We start from the raw sequence: 18,994 nt of genomic DNA on the forward strand, positions 1-18,994 counted from the left end.
ATTTTTCTTTATTAATTTATATTGAACTTTGGTTTTAATAATTTTTCCTGGTTCTTGCAGAGACCCTGTACTTGAATTCAAGTCAGACTATGCTCTTGCTCCACCAGAATTTGTTATTGACCCAGCAACTCTACAGCAGTAAGTCTTGGCAACACTTTAATGTCTTACACACAGCTCGTTTTCATTCATGTCAACCGACCCCAAGTTAAATTAGACTGAGGCTCTGGGTATCGGTGTCCTGGTGTTAGCCTTTATATATGCCAAGTCTCAGCATCCTATTCATATGTTTCGCTTACTGTGCTTCCAATTGATGATTTGTTTAAATTGTTTGTTTCAGGCTGGAGAGAGAAGCCAATGAAGCAGCTATGATGCCATTGCCAGATGAGGATGACGTATTCGAGGATTAATAAGCTAGCAGGATTTCATGTCTAGTTTTGAGGGGGGGTGTGCCCATAGAAGAGCACCAGTTATTACTACTTACTACTAGTCGAGTATTTCTCAAAGTAGGTTTTGTCAGTTGCTACCTAATTTTCGCTTTGAATAGTTTGACTGCTAAGTATCATATACTCTTATAGCAGTTATGTCACAACTCACAACTGCATTCCTGCATTCCTTCTGTTTCTGATATATTAACTAATATACCTATTGAGCATCACCTGCCAATTACTTCCCCTATACCGCTATGCCTCATGCTTCAGGTGGCATCGGAGTATCGGACCCTGTTGCGTTTCTTTTTGCCCTTCAGATATTTGGTGTCAGCCACATAGACTCTCAAAGATCACCGTTCAAACCGAGATAGTTGGAGATAGACGAATTTAGGACGATAATATCAGAAGCAGCAATGACATCTCAGTCCTGCAACAATGATCTTCAAAGTTCCCACAATATATAACTTCTGCATGATACATCTTTATTGACAAAAGGAACATCACCATGAAAAAAAATGATACACCACCCTCCTAATCGCCTAAAGTATCGACTTTATCCCCTTATATTGTCCCCATTTATATTCACAGGCGAGCTAAGTCGCTAACCTATGTGTCATGGGACCAGATCCTAGTTTGGACCTAAGATGATTATTATTTTGGTATGGGCCACCTAAACTTAAAGTCACCGTCTCCCAGCAACGGCCAAATTTAATCACACTCTACACGGCTTCCCAAGTCACTACTTCAAAAACGCTCCAAACTTTGTGAGGAAGTACCTAGGGATAAAAGTTGGGCACAAAAACCACACCTCACAAAAGATGACCCAAGTCATTCTGACAAATCCCTGTGGCTGACTTAACTCCGTTTATCCTAAGATATCTATGACCTTTCTTTATTGACAAATCCAGCTTATTCAAAAACCCATCAGTCAAATGAAATTACACTGAACAACAGAATCTGAAAGTTATAATACAATATCTGTACCTTTCGATGTTGAAGTTGACCGAAAACATTAGACTATTTACTACAAATCCAGCCAATTACAACCGTTTAAAAAAACATCCAAAGGCAAGAAAGGCTGCTGACGGTTAACCACCAAACTATGAAGACAAGACTGCGTCCTAGGAAAAATTACAAACTACTTGTACTACCTACAAATAGACGCCTGTTCTGGTGTCAAAATTGAATTCTCTGGACAAATATCGCAATTTCCCCCTCCATTTTCAATTAAGAATGTAATTTATGTCCTTTTTTTAAAGTTCCCCTTTAAACTCATTTTTTTCATCTCAGCTCTCGTTCTTCCATTGTTGTCCGCCTCCATTCCTGCAAGACTGATCTAGCTTTCCAAATGCTGTAACCAACCTTGTCTCCAGTTCACATCACTATTATCGAGACATTAAGCTCTCTAACTAGAGGCATACTTTGTAAATTCAAGTATTTAATAAAAAACTGATTCATTCAGATAAAGTACAAAGGACCAAACTTTATCTCGTAATACAAAAATCCCATATTAAATTTTGAAACAGTAGCCAACATCAATAACAAACTAAAGAAAAAGAGGGTGAGCTCAGCAGTACCTGCTTATAACGGTTATCCGAGAAAAGGCAAGAAATCTGCCATCACAACGTAGAGCTGAGACCAGAAAATCTATTACTTGAAAAAGTTATGCAACTTAAAGAATGCGCAAGATACACCAGAAACTTGATTAGGTAACAGACACGGTGTAAAACTAGAAAGCACACTTGCAGACAAATGCGCATTTGGATTAGCAAGTATGGCTGCCATCTACATGTAAATCAAACTATTTTCATCAAAATTTATCAGAACACGGTCGACAATAAACCATAACAAGCTAAATATTTTGATATATCCTGCAGCAAACAGTAACAAGTGTGACACAGTTTAACCCTTCGTTTGGATACAAGCTGAAAGGACATCCAAACAAAGCCTAAAGAACAATGGATCCCTCCATTGTTTTGCCTTATAAAAGGGAAAATGGATCCCGCCATTTCCTTTCCTTCCAATTCAACCTATTATCCAAACAAGGAAAATTACATCCCTCCATATTCCGACAACCAAACAAAGCCTAAGGGCAACGTTATTGGTCCATTTCCTTTTTAATCTTCAGACTTTCTTCATGCATAATAAGTATATATGAAGCTTAACTATACCTCTATTCATATAGATATCACTTTATTCAGAAGTTCTAAGAAATAATGGAAATGTGCTTACATTTAGTGAATGTTCTTTAACATGTTACAGTTAGAGCTTGTTCTTTTCAACTTTCTCTTTTTTCTTGCTAGAAAATAATCCAAAATAAACCAGCAGAATTATTAAGTTGAGAAAATTTCGCATAGATTTCTGAAAACTTCAAGAAAATTTCACATAAATTCAGTAGAAGATGTCGAAAGAACAAGCCCTTTACGGTGGAACCTATTATTAGTGTGAACGGTTAATGTAAGTCTCACTCCGTGAACTCCGTCAATATATTCCATAGATGTTTTGAACATGCTACTTCCATATCATTGGTTTCATATTTTCTTTTTCCATCTCCAAAAACAAAGTGAGGAGTAAAAGAGGTTCTTCCAAAACGAGAAACACCGCAAAACAATTCAACCGGACAGCCAAAATAGAATTAAAAGCTCACATCTAAAGATAAGCCGGAAATTTATAAGCATCCATAAATACCTTGTGGAAGACACAAGATTCTGGCTTTAAATACTTGATCAAATACGCATTCAAGGCGAATGCAGTAGCCAGCCATGTGCAAGAGATGATTCAGTCGCTCATCATAAGCTTCTAAAACAGTTCAGTGACATGGGCACAGTCACACCGAGTTAAGGTGGCAGCCGAGAAAACGATGGATCCAGAGGAAACCGTATCGTCTTTCATCAAGGCCAAGGTGCACAAGCCCCTAACTGTGACCCTGAGAAATGCAGGGGGAAGTATCAATATTATATTGATTTCTTTTCACGAAATGAAACAAACAGAGATCACCAAGTGACATAAATCAGAACACAGCTCTTCGGCAAATGAATTCAACAAGTACAATCATCTTTAAGAAACAAAAGAACACATTTCCAAAAAAAAAAAAAAAAAAAAATCTAGCAGCAGTTTGATAGCCACATGTGAAACAAATGTACTAATGTAAGGCAGTTTTACATGAGCAGTATCATATAACCATATGTTACGAAGTATTGCATATGGGTATTTGTGTAAGTAACATTCGTTTTACAACATCTTTATGTAAAACAGCCTTCACGATACTTTTTCAATTTAAGAAGGCAGATGATCATTGCAGATCAAATACACAAATGCAAAGATTTACAAAAAACTAGGAAAGAATGGATACTATAAAGGGATCTCGCTCATGTAAGTGCCATGGTTTAATGAAGAAAACTAACTTGCTTATCAAAAATCCAATTTACAGACCAACCGTATAGAAACGAGGTGCAGGATATCAGATATGTTCTACCTAGGATTTTAATGTATACAAGAAACATGCATCTTTTTCAGACTGCAAAGTTTGAGAGAAGGAGAAAAAAAAGGGGAACCGAGAGAAAGAAGACACAGGCAGATAGAGAAACAACAAACTGAAAAGAATGAATTTGACAATCTGAAATATTCTTTACTTTATCATAGAGTCAATACAATGGAGGAAATCAATATGAAATAATAGGTATAATACACAGCATGCAACAGAAGACATGACTTGGTTGCTTCTTTCAATTGCAAAGACCTTTAAGAGAACCTAAAATTTTAAAAACTTCTAAACGAGATGTTGACAGAGAATTAGAATAAATGTCAACTACTAGGAATGCAAATACTAGAGGAAACCAAGGTCCTTATCTCGGCCAAATGCTCATCATTTGATATATGCAGTGAATGCCGAAGGTTAGTCAGTAATAATTCTTGTTCCCAACTTAGGGGACCTGACGCGTACAATGCCCCTATGGTACAACGATAGGCATGTAACTCTAACCTACGAATTTCGTCGGTCAACACCTCTTTTGCAGGAAGGATAGAATTTCCTTCCCTGGATCTCAATTGGCAAAAAGACTCGGCATCACTAGAGTTACTGTCATTATCTTCATATTGACCAGCGGCAAAAAAATGATGTGATTCATGGTAAGGGTTCATATAAACACTACAGCTACCAACAGATGACGAGACACTACCGTCACCATTCATAGAATCTGAATATCCAACATCACCATCTGTTTTCTCCCTTTCCACAATCATTTCAGAACGTCCATAAATTTTGTTGGTAAAAGATGGATGCATGCAGTTTTCATGCATCGTTTCTCGTGAGAAAACAACATTTTCTACCTTTTCAGGTAATTGAGATTGCTGCATAGCATCGAGCTGATTCCAAAAGCTCTCTTTGTTCCCGATTCTAACCTTCTTGTTGGGCCTTGCATACGGTTCGACCCCCGTATGGACATGGGATAGCCGTCTTTTCAACATTTTCAAAGGCATCACTTGAGTTTCCATAGTTAATTTATTATCAGCCTTTGTACGTCCACTCACAAAAGTAACCACTTTTCGAGGCTGGTTATTAGCATTTCGAGATGATGGGAATCTGAACCTCAGATCTTCACAATTATTGGAAGCCTGCATAAAGCAAACAAGCACAAATTAAATTATTTATAAGCTAGGAGATTCAAAGCAAAACAAAGTCGTCCTATGAATTGAAGAATAAAAAGAGAAAATAACAATTGATCAAATGAAGAGTATTGTATATACCTTTCCAATCACAATCCATTCACCATTCTGCCAGCAAATTCTTGCGCGTACATCATACTTATGAGCTTTAAATTCAACTGTCGAACCAAGTAGCCTAACCAAGAGGTGACTACGCCCTGAAACCCTTAAAACGGTGGCCATCTTCCAAGAATAGTTGTGCAATACCTCCACGACATCACCTGGAATCCAATCTTGCAAAACATCCACCGGAGGGGGGCACGGTCTAATTGCTTTCTGAGACACACTCTCAACCATCGATTTCCCAAATAGCTCAATCTCCCCTTCATATCTAACCGTATAGCGGTGACTACTACATCCGATGATCTCAGCACAGCGCCAAGATCCCGATGGCCCTTCCTTTAGGTTCAATACCTCTACTTTAGTACCCTTTCTAAATCTCATTCTTTTCGCCTTTCCCCGCCACAAAAATTAAATCCAATTATCTGTCACAAGTCACAACAATAAATTAACCTATGAGAATGAGTATTGATCACAAAACAAAGATCAAGTACCAAACTATTAAACCAAAATTCTAGATCCCAATTCCCAACATAAAATTAGCTTTATCTTTCACTATAACTAATGCATATCTCAACAAATTATGATTAAAAACAATATAAACTCAAAAACATAAACATGATTAAACTGATATGCATAACATTAAAACTAAATTGATGATACAAATTAAATTATCAATCAATTAATCAATAACACTACTAAAAGAAACTAAATTTCAACATAAAAATCAAATAAAAAGTGAATTTAGCAGTAAAACACACATCAATTGAATTCAAATTGCAGAACTAACAAAAAATAACCAAACTTATTACAGAAAACAATAATCAAACTTCATCAAACAACAAACTGAAACTAAAGATTATATGGGATCTTCAAATTCATCAATTTACATCAGCTAACACAAAAAAAAATATAAATAAAAAATTAAATAAATTATATAGTAACAGTACTAATAAAAATAACAAGAATATGCAAATAATAATATAAAGGGATGCATTAATACTGGGAAATGCTTGAAATTAAATACAAAATTATAAAAAAAAAAAATTGAAGAAAAGAGAGAATTGAGGAGAAAATACCTGATCTTTCAGAAGAACAAAGATGAAAAATGATGAAAACTCTTTATAATTTGAGAGCTTTTTGTTACGTTTTGTTATGTTATGTTTTTGTGTTGTGTAGTTTGGTGGAAGGGAAATTTGTATGTGATTATTTATTTATTATTTTTATTATTATTTTATTTATTTTATTCTTCCTCAGTTTTGTGGGAATTGGAAAAAAAAAAAATGGAATTAGAATAATGGAATTAAATTAAATATGTGAGTTTAATAGTTTATGCAATGAGAATATTTTTGTTATAGTTGCTTTTAAATTGGGGAAGTGATTTCTTTATCTTGACAATTTAGATAGGTTGTTATTTTTGGATCCAAAAAGTTTTCTTTGCATATTAAGTCAATTAGCCAAGTTGCCAATGGACTAAAAATAGCTTATTGAAGTGAATATAACTGTTTTTATTTGGTTTCCGACGTACTTTTATTTTTATATCTTAACGATTTGCATTTTTCTTTTATAATGAAAAGATAAAAGTAAATGGCATTTAAATCTTGTTATTTAATTAGTAATTACGAATTAAAAATATTGTATTATTATGTAAGGCTTTATAAATTAGATGTTAATATTCTACTTGTTGCTATCATCTTTTGCCTTCTTGATTTGCAAGTTACTTCATCAATGTATGGAGAATGAATCTTGATGACATAAATGACACATAATCTAGATTTAGAACATAAATACAAAAGATCATCAATCTCTAACAATATCAAGGCCCTGTTTGGTAAACAGCGGATTAATATTCGCAGAAGCAGATTTAGAAAGTAAATTTGACTAGCATAATGATTTAGCGGGTTTGACTAGCAGATTTATTTAGCAGAATTGTTTTAGAGGTGTTTGGTAATTGACAGTTTTAGATTAGCAGATTGTTTAGATTCTTTGTAAAATGACAAATAAGGATATGGATAAATTATTTATTAAATATATAAAAGGAAGGTTAATATTTTTTAAGGGAGGGTAAATAAGACAATATTTTTTCTTTCTAATCCGCTAATCTAATATGCTAGTAGGAGCAACCTATTGCAAAATAGCATATTGGACCCCAGTATTTCAATATGTCATTAACCAAACGCTCTAAATAGCATATTCGTAAGTCAAACATGTTAAACCTCTCCAATATGCTGAAATTTGGCCAATATGCCATTTACCAAACTGAGCCCAAGTCTTTTTCTTCTTCATAAGCATATCAAAATCAAATCATTTCCAATTTTAATGTGATACATGAGAAATATATGTTAAATTTATGCATCATTAAAACTATGAAAAGTATAGTTGTTATAGGGATTTAAAAACAAATAGTTAGTCTTAGAAAAAAGATTGTTTTACAATACAACAGAAAAAAAAATAAAGATGAAATATAATTTTATTTTTTTATCAGAAATTTTATGCGCTTTAAAAAGGGGCGCATAAATACACTCATAAAATTTACTGGGACACTCGAATTATAAGTAATGGACGGAAATACCTCTTCTATTATAATAACTGTATCTGGTCAAGTTGAAAATTAAAGGGCGAACCAGTCATATGAAACATAAAACTAATATCCCAGAACATATTAGTAGTGTATTTAGGACCACCCCTCTAAAAACTAATATCCAAGATTAATTATTTAAATTTTGTTTTGTATTTAACTTTTGTTAGCCTCCCTTATTTTGATGGACTACTTGTACTTATTTTCATGCACATCGTTAGTGATGTTCATTACTTCGTATAAAGCTTCTTTATAAAAGTAGTTCACCCGTTATTACTTTTTATAAATTTAGCGTATATCGCTTTATTATTAAAAAGAGTGACCGACTTAATACACGTAAATTATATATGGTATATACTATCAAATTATATATTTCGGTACATAGCAATACCTAAAAAAATTAAAAGAAATGTAATGACTATATTTTTAAACGTGTTATAAAAAAAAAATTCCATCATAAGATAAGAGTATATATTTTTCATTTCAATGATAAGATAGGAATCCTTCCTAAGTGGGCATGGTTTGGATGACTTCATTGCCAATTGCCTTGTGCGTGTGGCATACCCAAATACTTGGATGTGAATCATGTGATTACGGATTTTTCAAGATGTTATCCATCTATTTCTTTCCTCTTTGTTTTCTAGTTTTAGGGGCCAACTATGTGTTTTCTTTTACCAGAAAAATAGGCCGGAATGTATGTTTAAAATCAACGTAATTGTTAAATCCTCCGCTCAATATTCAAATGAACAATACGTACTTCGAGTAATAAATAAGTTGGTTTTACATATAAGATCGTCACAAACAAGCTTGTTGCTTTGATTTCTCGATCAGGATCACATACATCATTGGATGTGATTACTAATAATAGTTGGACATTGACACATCAAACAACTTGATCTACGAAGTTTTCAAACTTAAGCAACTGAACTTATTTTTAACAAGTCTTTACTAGATTGATTTATTGGATAATGTTAATTAATTTTTTTTTTTGAAAGGAAAAAGATGAAGGGAGAATGTTAATTAATTTTACTGAAAATTCGAGACAATTATATTTTTTACATGGACTTTCACGAGATAATTTAAACTCGAGAGTTTTCAAAAACAATAGAGCACAAAATTTTTATAGCATGAGAAGAAATCAAGTTTACAAAAGCCAAATAAAAATGGCTTATGACATGATTCAAACCAGAATTAAATTTCTTCTGCTCCATAAGACATGATAAGACTAATCAAATTCTGGTAACTCCCATTCCATTGTTAAAAGCATCGTAAGATCCTTTCATCGGTCAAGTTACACAAATAATGTAATCATTCGTACACATTAGAGCGCTCGAGATTAATTCCTCCGGATGGCCAAATAAAGATAAAACATTGAGCATTGTCGATCGTCATTGCGCCCTGAGGGAAAAAACAAAAGTTCGAAGCCTAAGATAAATAAACCAACACCTTATTTTTTACAGATTCAAACAATAACTCGGATTCAGGCAGTCATCGGAAGAAATTACAAAAAAAGTACGTTTCAGGGGTTAAAACTGAAAATGTGGATTAGGTCATTAAACCCTCTTCTAACTAAATAAGTTCAATTCCATGATATAATCAAACAGTTAAAAGTCTCAGAGCTTATTTAACTAAAAAATTTGTCATCACTAGTTCTCATGTGAAACGGTCCCTCAATAATTTAATGTGAGATTCTCAGATATGGTTAGTTACTATTTTATTTTACCTTTTCTTTTTTCTTTTTAGCTAGACTATTAGTTGGTATGCGTCAGGCTAATTTAGCGTAAGACGGTCTCTTAAGAGATTTGCTCCCCACCCTATTAGCTGCCAACGCACAACCATCTAAATATATTGGTTGATCTCATGATAATTTTATCATGACACCGTCTCATACGGGAATTTGATATCGCCGAATAAGAATGAGAAGTATATTATGGTAAAAATAGGCTATGTAGTTTAGTAGTTCACACAATTACAAGTGTCCGATAGGGTGTCTCTTCAAGTATGAGACCTACTTATGTAATCTCTATGATTTTTGTTTGAAATGAAGTGTGCAAGTCATGCTCTTGTCGGAGTGTGAGTTGGAGTAACATAGGCAACAAGCAAAATCATATGGTTTTCAAGTTGTAATGTTTGCAAAGCTTACTAAGATGTTCTGAAAGCTTACCAAAGTTATCGTCAACAGAACCAGCAGAAGTATGCCTCATCTGTCGCCCATCTCACTCTATGTAGAACTTCTTAACGAATGGCAGGATTGATTTGCCAGAAGACGGTTTGATCTCGCATCCAAACTCAACCTCCAACAGCCTATGGTTTTCTTTAGAACGATTCATTTCAAAGGAAGCATTTACAGCATCTCCTTTGGCCAACCTAATAGGAGAGTCCAAAAGGAATACCTGAAATAAACAAAACGGACGGATACCAAGTGGTTACACAATTATCCATTATAACCGAGCATAATCAACAATCTTCTTAGCTCCAATCCTTAATTATGTCTCAATTATGGGGTCAAATATTTAAACTATACTCCCAATTGTTAACGTAAGAGAATCCAACTTGATACCACTTGCATGTCGTATGCTCCTGATTCTAAATTCCGGTAATGGTCAGTTGATAGCAAATTGTGAAAACATATTACTGGTCATTTTGTACTGGTCATATTAGATGTATAGGTCTGTTATGAGACAGTGGCATGTAAAATTTTGTGGGTTAGTGTGCCATCTTTTCGTACTGGTCATATTAGACGTATAGGTCTGTTATGAGTTGTACCCGCGCCATGTGTTAACCAAGTGTGAGCTGTATGACCTATATCGGTCCTAAAATAGCGGTATAAGCTAAATATCGCCCCTTTTTACCCTAGTATGAGGTAACGAAATATCAGTGTGTGGAAACTGAAAATCTTTAATATATCGACTAGTGCACAATAGTACAATATTCCCTCTATTTCATTGAATAAGCCCTATTTGACTTTTTTCCTCCTTGTTAGAAGTGTCAAACGCGACTTATTCATGGAAATGGGGGACCATAAAATATCATGCTCAGGGAAAAAAAATCACCAACACAGCAACAGACATAAAGATATAGCAGATGACATTTTTCATATTCGATACTAAATCTGAACTTTAAATCAAAACAAAATTATACGACGAGGCATCTCAATTGTGTTGCTCTACTTACTTGCTGACCCCAATGTGTACCGTTTTGAATGCTGGGTGCAGTTGTCAGCTCTACATCACATCTAGCTGGACTTTCAGTTCTTCCCTGATATAAAGATAGAAAGGAATAAGATTGATAAATAATCAAAGCAGTTGCTTAGAGTCATAGAAAGACAGCAAAAAAAAATTTGACTCACTCGGAACTGAACATCAAACCATCCCCCAAATCCACAAAATTTTGTATCCTCTTCAGTGATTGTCGAGGAAAATTTGGATTTGAGACTAAGTATATCAGCAACTGTAACAGTTAAACAGTCCATATCCTCGATAATGGCAGCTGTCCCTACTACTTGATCAGGATGAAGATTGTTCCATAGCGAAGTCTGGAAAGAAAACATAATACAATGAACAGTATGAAACCAGCTCAAGAAGAGGGTAGACCAGAAGGAAAATACTAATGCTTATCCGACATCCAAATTTATTTGACAGCCTAATATTCAATAATGATGATGGGCTTATTGTTATAGTATAATAATTACAGGTAAAAACACCTTGTGGGTTCAATTTGGGTAGTCCAAAATATTTGGCTACATAATTTATCATTTTCCTTTTATGGAAAGAGGTTATGTCACTCGCCTGTAAGTAGTACTTTTTCTGCTCTGCAATGAAGGGATCAGAAAGTATACTCATATCCACACCATAAGAGCTTTTAGTGTCATGAACAAATGCGGACCAATCGTCCATAGCCCCTTCATAGTGATCCATTTTTTGATCCACCAAGCGAGACCATATGGGAGCCACCCACATGCGTGCATGACTTGGATACCTGCAACATCAAACTTTGAATTTTACTCCCTCTTTCATCAATTTTTAGTGAACCACATGCAAGTAGGCTAAAGAAAGGTCTCACATTCAACCTTCACAACAACAACAACAAAAAAAAAAACAATGGCTAAAAGATAAAAGTAAATTGTTGGTTCGGACAAACTAAAACAAAATATGTATACTCTGGGGGAACAGAGGAGGTGCATAATTACATGTTAGAAGGGAGTTATGCTAAATTGCTAAGGAGACACCTCGGATACATTATTTCAGGAGTTCATGCTGACCAGAGCGGACCCTCAAGTACGAAATTTCTTACATGATGCTAATGGTAGAGTGCTTCGAGTTAAAGCATAAAAGACAACCGAAGTGAACTTTGCGTCACAAGAAGCTAAAGATCTAGTGATAAGCATTATGAATTTAGCATCCCCACCCCAAGGGTAGACACACCGACATTACTAGGCAATACATTCGTTACAATGTATCACTTGGGCTCTAGGAGAAATCAAGATAGGAGTTTTTTTCAAGTTGCAAACACAGATTATTCAACTTAACACTAGTAGAGGTGGCAAACAATGACACGACACGAAATTAACGGGTTTGGGTTGAGACGTAATGACCCATTTATGTAAGTGGGACGACACGAACACGACATGATATTTATTGGGTTGGGTTGGGTTTGGGTTGAGCTCTATAAACACGAACCCGACACGAATGACCTATTTACTGAATTAATCTTAATTTTTCTTGATCCTCCGTCACATAAATTTACTCAAACTTTCCAAATATGGACATGACATAAAAACACGACACGAACCCGACACGAAATTAACGGGTTAGGGTTAAGACTTGATGGCCCATTTATGTAAGTGGGTCGATACGGACACGACACTTGGGCCTGGTTTGGGTTGGAGGGTTTGTGACCCGATCATATATGACACGAACACGAACACGAACTCGACATGACCCGACGCTGTTTGTCAGGTCTACTTTACAGTAACATATACTTACATATACAGAGTATTTTTCATTAATTATTTTATAAAAAATGTATTACGATGCCAAAACAAGTCTTATCCAGAGAATTTATAGTGCTATGGATTCTATAATGCAGGTGGAACATATCATCTAAAGGAGTAATAATTCTTTTGGAACTTACATGACTCCTGTTGGCTTCAGCCAACGGTCCCGAGCACAGATAACAGAATCAAACATGGATTCACGAAGAAGGAAGTACCCCATCCACTCTGATATGATTACATCAACTACACAGAAAAGTTACTTAATTACATGAACATTCCTAGCCCAAATTTATAAGATCAAGTATATCTTTATAAACCCAACAAAGAGGGAATAAGAGAAAAACCTTTCTCGGGAAGAGAGATATCTTCAATCGTCCCTTCAATAACTTCAACGATTGACTCAAGGCCGTTGGCTTTAACAAGATTCCGGGCATGTTCAGACATCTTTGTAGCTTCCACAGCATAGACCTTCCTTGCACCAGCTTGCGCTGCCCATATTGCAAGAATACCACTCCCCGTTCCCACATCCAATACCGTCTATCCCACATTAAAGGCACATATTCAGCACCATAATTAAATTTAAGTAAATCACAAATCAAAGTACTTCACCAAGAGTAGAAGACAGAGACATTAAATGAAATCTTGCGGAAAACAAAGACCTAAACCACATACTCCAACATACTCCGACAACATAAATCTTTGTAAAAATGAGAAGAATTTCTAAATGTCGGACTCGGATATTTTATCATTTGTGGCCTAAAATCAAGTATTCAAGAGTCACACACTTCTAGTCTCACCTATGTTTAAGTTTTGAACATATTACTAAATGTCAGAGTAACATAGATGTCACATTTGAAGACTTATAACATCTCAACCCCCATTTCCCTATTTCTATATCCAACAAAACTACCACCCACCAAAGCCACAAAATCATCTTCTAATTCAAATGAGTTGCAGCATGATACGGGTCTTAGCCTTATCAATTCTCATGTAGTCTCAAAATAAGCCCAGTTTCCTACCAAAAAAAGAGTCACATTGATCTCCTAATCAAAAACCTCAAAGAATAAACAATTCGAAATTTCTTCAAAAGAATGAAACCAGAGAATCATTCCCCTTTATCATACCTCGCATCACATTCAAAGACTGTTTTGTCCTACGTATCAATGCACACGGAGGCCAAAGATTAACTGAAACAGCTATGGTTCTAGTTCAAGTATCGATAGAACCTTGCCGACTCTATTATCAGCTAATTTAGCTACATCTCCTTAAAGACGCTAAAATCTGATTGATTGACAACACAATCTTTGTTCCTTCAGCTCAAAGACTTAAACTTTACCACCTACGCTAATCGAATTTCTAAGATACAGATAAATTATATGCCTACCAGGCTACCAGTACCACACCTAATCTAACATCCGCTTAAAGATACAAACTAGTTCTTATCAAATAATTCACAACAAACATACTCACCATATAATATAAACAGAAATTTATGCACAAATTTCAAGTTCTTAACCAACTAAACTACCAACATTCCCTAATTCCTGTACCATATAACTAGCATTCATCAAACCCACATACAATAAAATCAAACATTAAAAATTCACTTAAATTCACCCACTAAACTAACTCCCATTCACCTAAAGGCAAAAACTTTATATCAAACATACATAAACCCAAATACCCAATTAAGTTTTTCTACCAATTAATTCACCAAACACATAAAAAAGCCGAATAAACTTTACCCGCTAAACTAGCTGACATCGACTAATAATTATACCTTGCCAAGGAAGTGGTGTTTGTTTTGGAAGATAGAATTGAAGTAAGCATCCATTCTAACACGGTCAGAAAGCATTTCTTTCTGATGGTACAAGAAGGCGTATGTGCAAAAATAGTTTGCAAAATCTACACCTTTATCAACTGATCTACCACCTCCATTTGCGGCTGAGCTCCCCATGTCTCTCTCCATTCTTCTTCTGCTTTGCTGTTTATTAGTCTGGTGTGTGTGCGTATGTGAAGGAGAAAGGGGGGAGAAGGAAAAATATTTAGGGCACAAGGGTTTTATATCCAACCCTCGTAAAATTGGGTGATTTAAGGGTAGGAGTGTAGGACCCTCATGGTTTTGTAACTTTGTTTAACATTTTCCTCATTTGGTAAGTTGAACACTTCTAGGGTCAGATACTTATAGCCCTTGGGCCACAACTCACGAGTCACGGGTCACAACTACACCGGGTAAAATTGACCCGTTTGAATAAACTCAAACTTGATCCAAATCTGAATTAGTTCAGCCCAATATAACACAACCTGAATTTTTATGATTGCATACATGTTATTCAAAAGTAATTTAATAATATTTGACCCAAAATGAACGTACCCGAAAGACCCGATCCGACTTTAACTCTTGCAAACATGAAATTAGGGCCAAACTGATTCGACCGAACCCAATCCGGTTGATCCGTTTTTCAAGTCTAATCAGCGCTAGACCTGGCAAAAGTAATCTGAACCCGAAAAATCGATCAAAATTATCTGAATTGACACCTGACCGACATGATCGTACATCCGAAAGGTATAACTGAACTTCATCCCGAAACCTGTATTGATTCGAAATCGAACCGAATTTGTAACATCTGAAATAGACCTAAGATCGAATGAACCTGAACTGTTTCAACCTTAATCTGAACCAAAATATACCTGAACCAATTTTAATCTGTATATTAATGACTGACACCCAACATTGAAACCCGAAATGACCCGAATGTACCTGGGGCATCGCCATCTAGGGTGTCTTTTTATACATGAGTGTCACCCATTTGGCGTCTCTGAATTAATATTATATCTTAGTTATAAAAAAAACATTGTATTACTTATTAAAAAAAAGATCAATTGTTGAGCATTACCTTATAAATACACCTATTTGCAGACTACTACCTTATTATCATTTTTTTTTTGAAAAACACTCCCTTAAACATATGTTTATATGTTAAACACTCCCAAAAAATAATTTCAGGTAAAATAAGTCAAGTACCCGGCGTTGACCACCCGAAAGATGTGATTTCTTATGTTTGTCTTTAATCCAACTCCTCATTTCAGCATTTTAAGCACAATGACTCTTTAGTACTCCGCTTATTCAACACTACTCTAAAATTCCCCAATCTTAATTCCATTTTTCTCCTTCTTTACCAATTCATCTCACTCTCATCATCGTCTAATCCTCTCATTCTCACTCTAATCAAGCTTTATTCATCCAATTTGTACTTTTTTCCTTACTTTAGTAAATAATAATACTTAATTAGAACCATATTTAAACTATATTTGTTGCATGCAACTTTAGGTTTTTTAATTGTTTTTATCAAAATCAAGTAGTATAATTAACAAATAATTCGGTTATTTAAAAGTTTCTTTTTTGCAATAAATCAGGGTTAGTTTAATTTTACAATTAACAAATAAACTAGGGTTATAGTTTAACTAAAAATCGAGTGGTATAATTAAAAATCGAGTAATATAATTAACAAATAAACTAGGGTTAGTTTAATTAAAAAAGTTACCACTTGAAATAATTTGAAAGACTGAAAGAAGAATGGTTAATAAAGAGGAAAGAAAGATTTTGGGAGGGAAAATTAAAAAAGGAGGAAAAAAGTGGAGGAAAATCAGAGTTTGTTTAAGAAAAATAAAAGACATCACATGTCTTTGGTGGTCAACGACAAATACTTGACTTTTTTTTTTGTCTGAAATTGCTTTTGGGGAGTGTTTAACATAAAAACAAATGTTTAAGGGAGTGTTTTACAAAAATAATAATTAAAAGGTAGTAGTATGCAAAGAGATGTATTTATAAGGTAGTGTTCAACAATTAATCCATTAAAAAAAATTATTTGACATCTGATCCGAATATGACCTGGCTCGAATCTCATATGCTCTAATATTGACTCAACTCGAACCTTATTTGCTCTGATATTGACCCGACTCGAACCTGCATCGACCCGAAATATCTACAACCGATTAAAAGTAAAAATTGAATCCAGCCTGAATTGAACCGAAAATAAAGGTCCACCAAAATAACTCGATCAGAAAGAAACCGAACTGATATTGACCCGTTTCACCTCTAGTCAGAGCTCACAACGGTCTTATACAATTGTTCCGGGTGTAATTCCGAATCAGTTATTTGTTACCACTCGTGGCTTGTAGAATGACGTCTTTGGTTGAATCCTTCTTTCGGCCTCTCCTGAAACAATGAACAAACTGAGGGCTCGGCTTTGGCCGAGCGTACTCACTCCGACGCTCAAGTCAGTGAACTTAAAGAGATAAGTTGTGTGTTACTTGGCGAAGTATATGTTGTAGAGAGATAAGGAAGATATTACCAGATTATGAGGTGTTTAGGTTAAATTCTCGATCCTTTCCTCAATGAGGGTTGAGGAGTATTTATAGACTTTAACCTTTTGTCACGTAGTGGCCAAGTGGCCAAGTGGCTAGCAGGTGGAAAGACTGATGTACCCTCGGCCGAGGGACCCATGGCAGGCCGGGCGGGCCCTGTGACTCGCCGCCGAGAGGTCTTGGATATGAGTACGCGGATATGTGCCCCGGTGGCTAGTTGTCCTAAGCCGAGGCACAAGAGACATCTTGACGGGGCTGCGTCGGTTAGGCTGTCTAAGTCGTTGACTTGTTTGTGGATATCTTTGACCTTGCTCAATATGTTGACTTGGTCGGCGGTGCGAGAATATGCCCCATCAATTTGCCCCCAGCGTAGTCTATGCCGTGGTATGGACCTTCGATGAGTGTTGAGCGTATTCTCGCGCAAGTAAAAATTTTACGCCCGGCTTCTTCTACCTCGGCTTGGTTCTGCTTAGGCCGTACCATATCCCCCTCCACATGGATGTGTAATGGACATCGGATGTGGAAAAGAAAGTGGCGCTGGCCGAGACCGAGGTTGTGAGTGCCGTGTGCTTTTGATTGCCCCAGTAGGTCTTTGCCAAGCTTGGTTGAATCGGCGGGCCGTTTGGCAAGTAGATACCAAGGGGTGTGTTGAAGAAGATACGTCGATTGGCATTCTGTCAAGGAGCGTGTTGAAGAAGTTTTGTAACTGTTTGTCGATTGACCTTCCATGGCTGCATGCTTGACATGTGTCTCGTTGTTGATTGGTTGACGCTTCATGGGCTTTGCCCTGATTGGTCGGATTGAGTGGGCTTTGCCCTATAAATAGGAGAGTTAGCCCCTGAATTTGGCCTTCCAAATTCATTTTCTCAAAAAATTTTCTTCTTGCTTAACTTTCTTTGACGAAACTTCTCTCTAGTCTTGACGTTACTCGGCGTAGCACTTTTTCTTCAAGGTAAACAAACAAATTTTCAACTTTTAATTGTTAAGTTTTTTGTTGTGAAAATGTCTTCTCATTGATGCCGGTCCTAGTAACCGTGCGCCGGGGTTCCCGACGCGTCTTGATGAAGAGGAGGCACTAGCCGCCGTTCCAATAAGGTCTGGGGGCCCTAGGTCTCCTTCTCCTGAAGTTGATCCAAAAGCTCTGGAGGATTGGGAGGATGATGATGATGTTGATGATGACGGTGATGATGTTGAAAGGACTCGTCCTAATGAGGAGAGGCCGTACATCATGGATCACGGCGACGCCTGTAAGGTCTGCCCTGACCGTGCTTGGTCCCACAAGTTTGCCAGTTGTTCTGGTCCTGACGTTTTCGAACGTCACTTCTCCTTCGGCAGGGAGTATAGTATTGTAATTCCCGAGGAAGGTCAGGCGGTCTGTTGCCCTCCTCCGGGCTGCATCGGCGTATACATCAGACACCTGGAGTATGGGCTCCGGTTTCCTCTGAATGAACACGTTATGGCCATAATCAGAGCCATGAACGTCGCCGTGGCCCAACTGCACCCGTTGGCCATTAGGACTATAGTCGGCTTTGTGTGGCTCTGTCTTTTCAAGGGGGAGGTCCTGACGGTGAACTTATTCCGCCGGATTCATCACCTTCGGCCGTCGGCCCCTGGTCGCGTTGGGTGGTACAGCGTGCAGACGGAGCCGGGTTACGTCTCCGTTGATAAGCTTTCTTCCTGCAAGGACTGGAAAGATCGGTGGGTGTACGTTGAGGTTCCGGAGGATTACCCACTGCCCCGGTCCTTCCAGCACCAAGTCAACTTGCGGTGCGAGACTAAGGCGGAGCATGACAAATGGGTCTCCCGGAGTAAGCTTAAGATGGACGCCAGCAAGGTCCCTCTTAATGCGGATGAGAAGCG

General features: G+C 36.5%; 2 protein-coding genes across 8 annotated transcripts; both read right to left on the reverse strand.

Moving 5' to 3' along the window:
• Positions 1 to 1,381: 1,381 nt before the first annotated feature.
• Positions 1,382 to 6,520, reverse strand: LOC141605982 (uncharacterized). 7 transcript variants are annotated; one of them, XR_012526554.1, is made up of 6 exons: positions 6,272 to 6,519; positions 5,175 to 5,617; positions 4,411 to 5,042; positions 3,117 to 3,354; positions 2,006 to 2,041; positions 1,382 to 1,810 (listed from the first exon to the last, which is right to left on the reverse strand). XR_012526554.1 is itself a non-coding variant. In XM_074424939.1 (4 exons), exons 2-4 carry the CDS (start codon positions 5,574 to 5,576, stop codon positions 3,228 to 3,230), a joined length of 1,161 nt encoding a protein of 386 aa, XP_074281040.1. In that variant the 5' UTR covers positions 5,577 to 5,617; positions 6,272 to 6,519; the 3' UTR covers positions 1,382 to 3,227. The 7 variants fall into 7 exon arrangements, 2 of the variants coding, with proteins under 2 accessions (XP_074281040.1, XP_074281039.1); XR_012526553.1 differs by having other exon boundaries at positions 2,006 to 2,060; XR_012526552.1 differs by having other exon boundaries at positions 1,382 to 2,041.
• A 2,342-nt stretch (positions 6,521 to 8,862) lies between these two features.
• Positions 8,863 to 14,845, reverse strand: LOC141605983 (protein arginine N-methyltransferase PRMT10). Its single transcript, XM_074424940.1, has 8 exons — positions 14,547 to 14,845; positions 13,111 to 13,303; positions 12,904 to 13,009; positions 11,559 to 11,748; positions 11,120 to 11,305; positions 10,945 to 11,028; positions 9,935 to 10,163; positions 8,863 to 9,168 (listed from the first exon to the last, which is right to left on the reverse strand). Exons 1-7 carry the CDS (start codon positions 14,733 to 14,735, stop codon positions 9,987 to 9,989), a joined length of 1,125 nt encoding a protein of 374 aa, XP_074281041.1. The 5' UTR covers positions 14,736 to 14,845; the 3' UTR covers positions 8,863 to 9,168; positions 9,935 to 9,986.
• Positions 14,846 to 18,994: the final 4,149 nt, after the last annotated feature.

Source organism: Silene latifolia, chromosome 10, assembly GCF_048544455.1.
Source record: "Silene latifolia isolate original U9 population chromosome 10, ASM4854445v1, whole genome shotgun sequence".
In the NCBI taxonomy this organism is placed as follows: Eukaryota; Viridiplantae; Streptophyta; class Magnoliopsida; order Caryophyllales; family Caryophyllaceae; genus Silene; species Silene latifolia.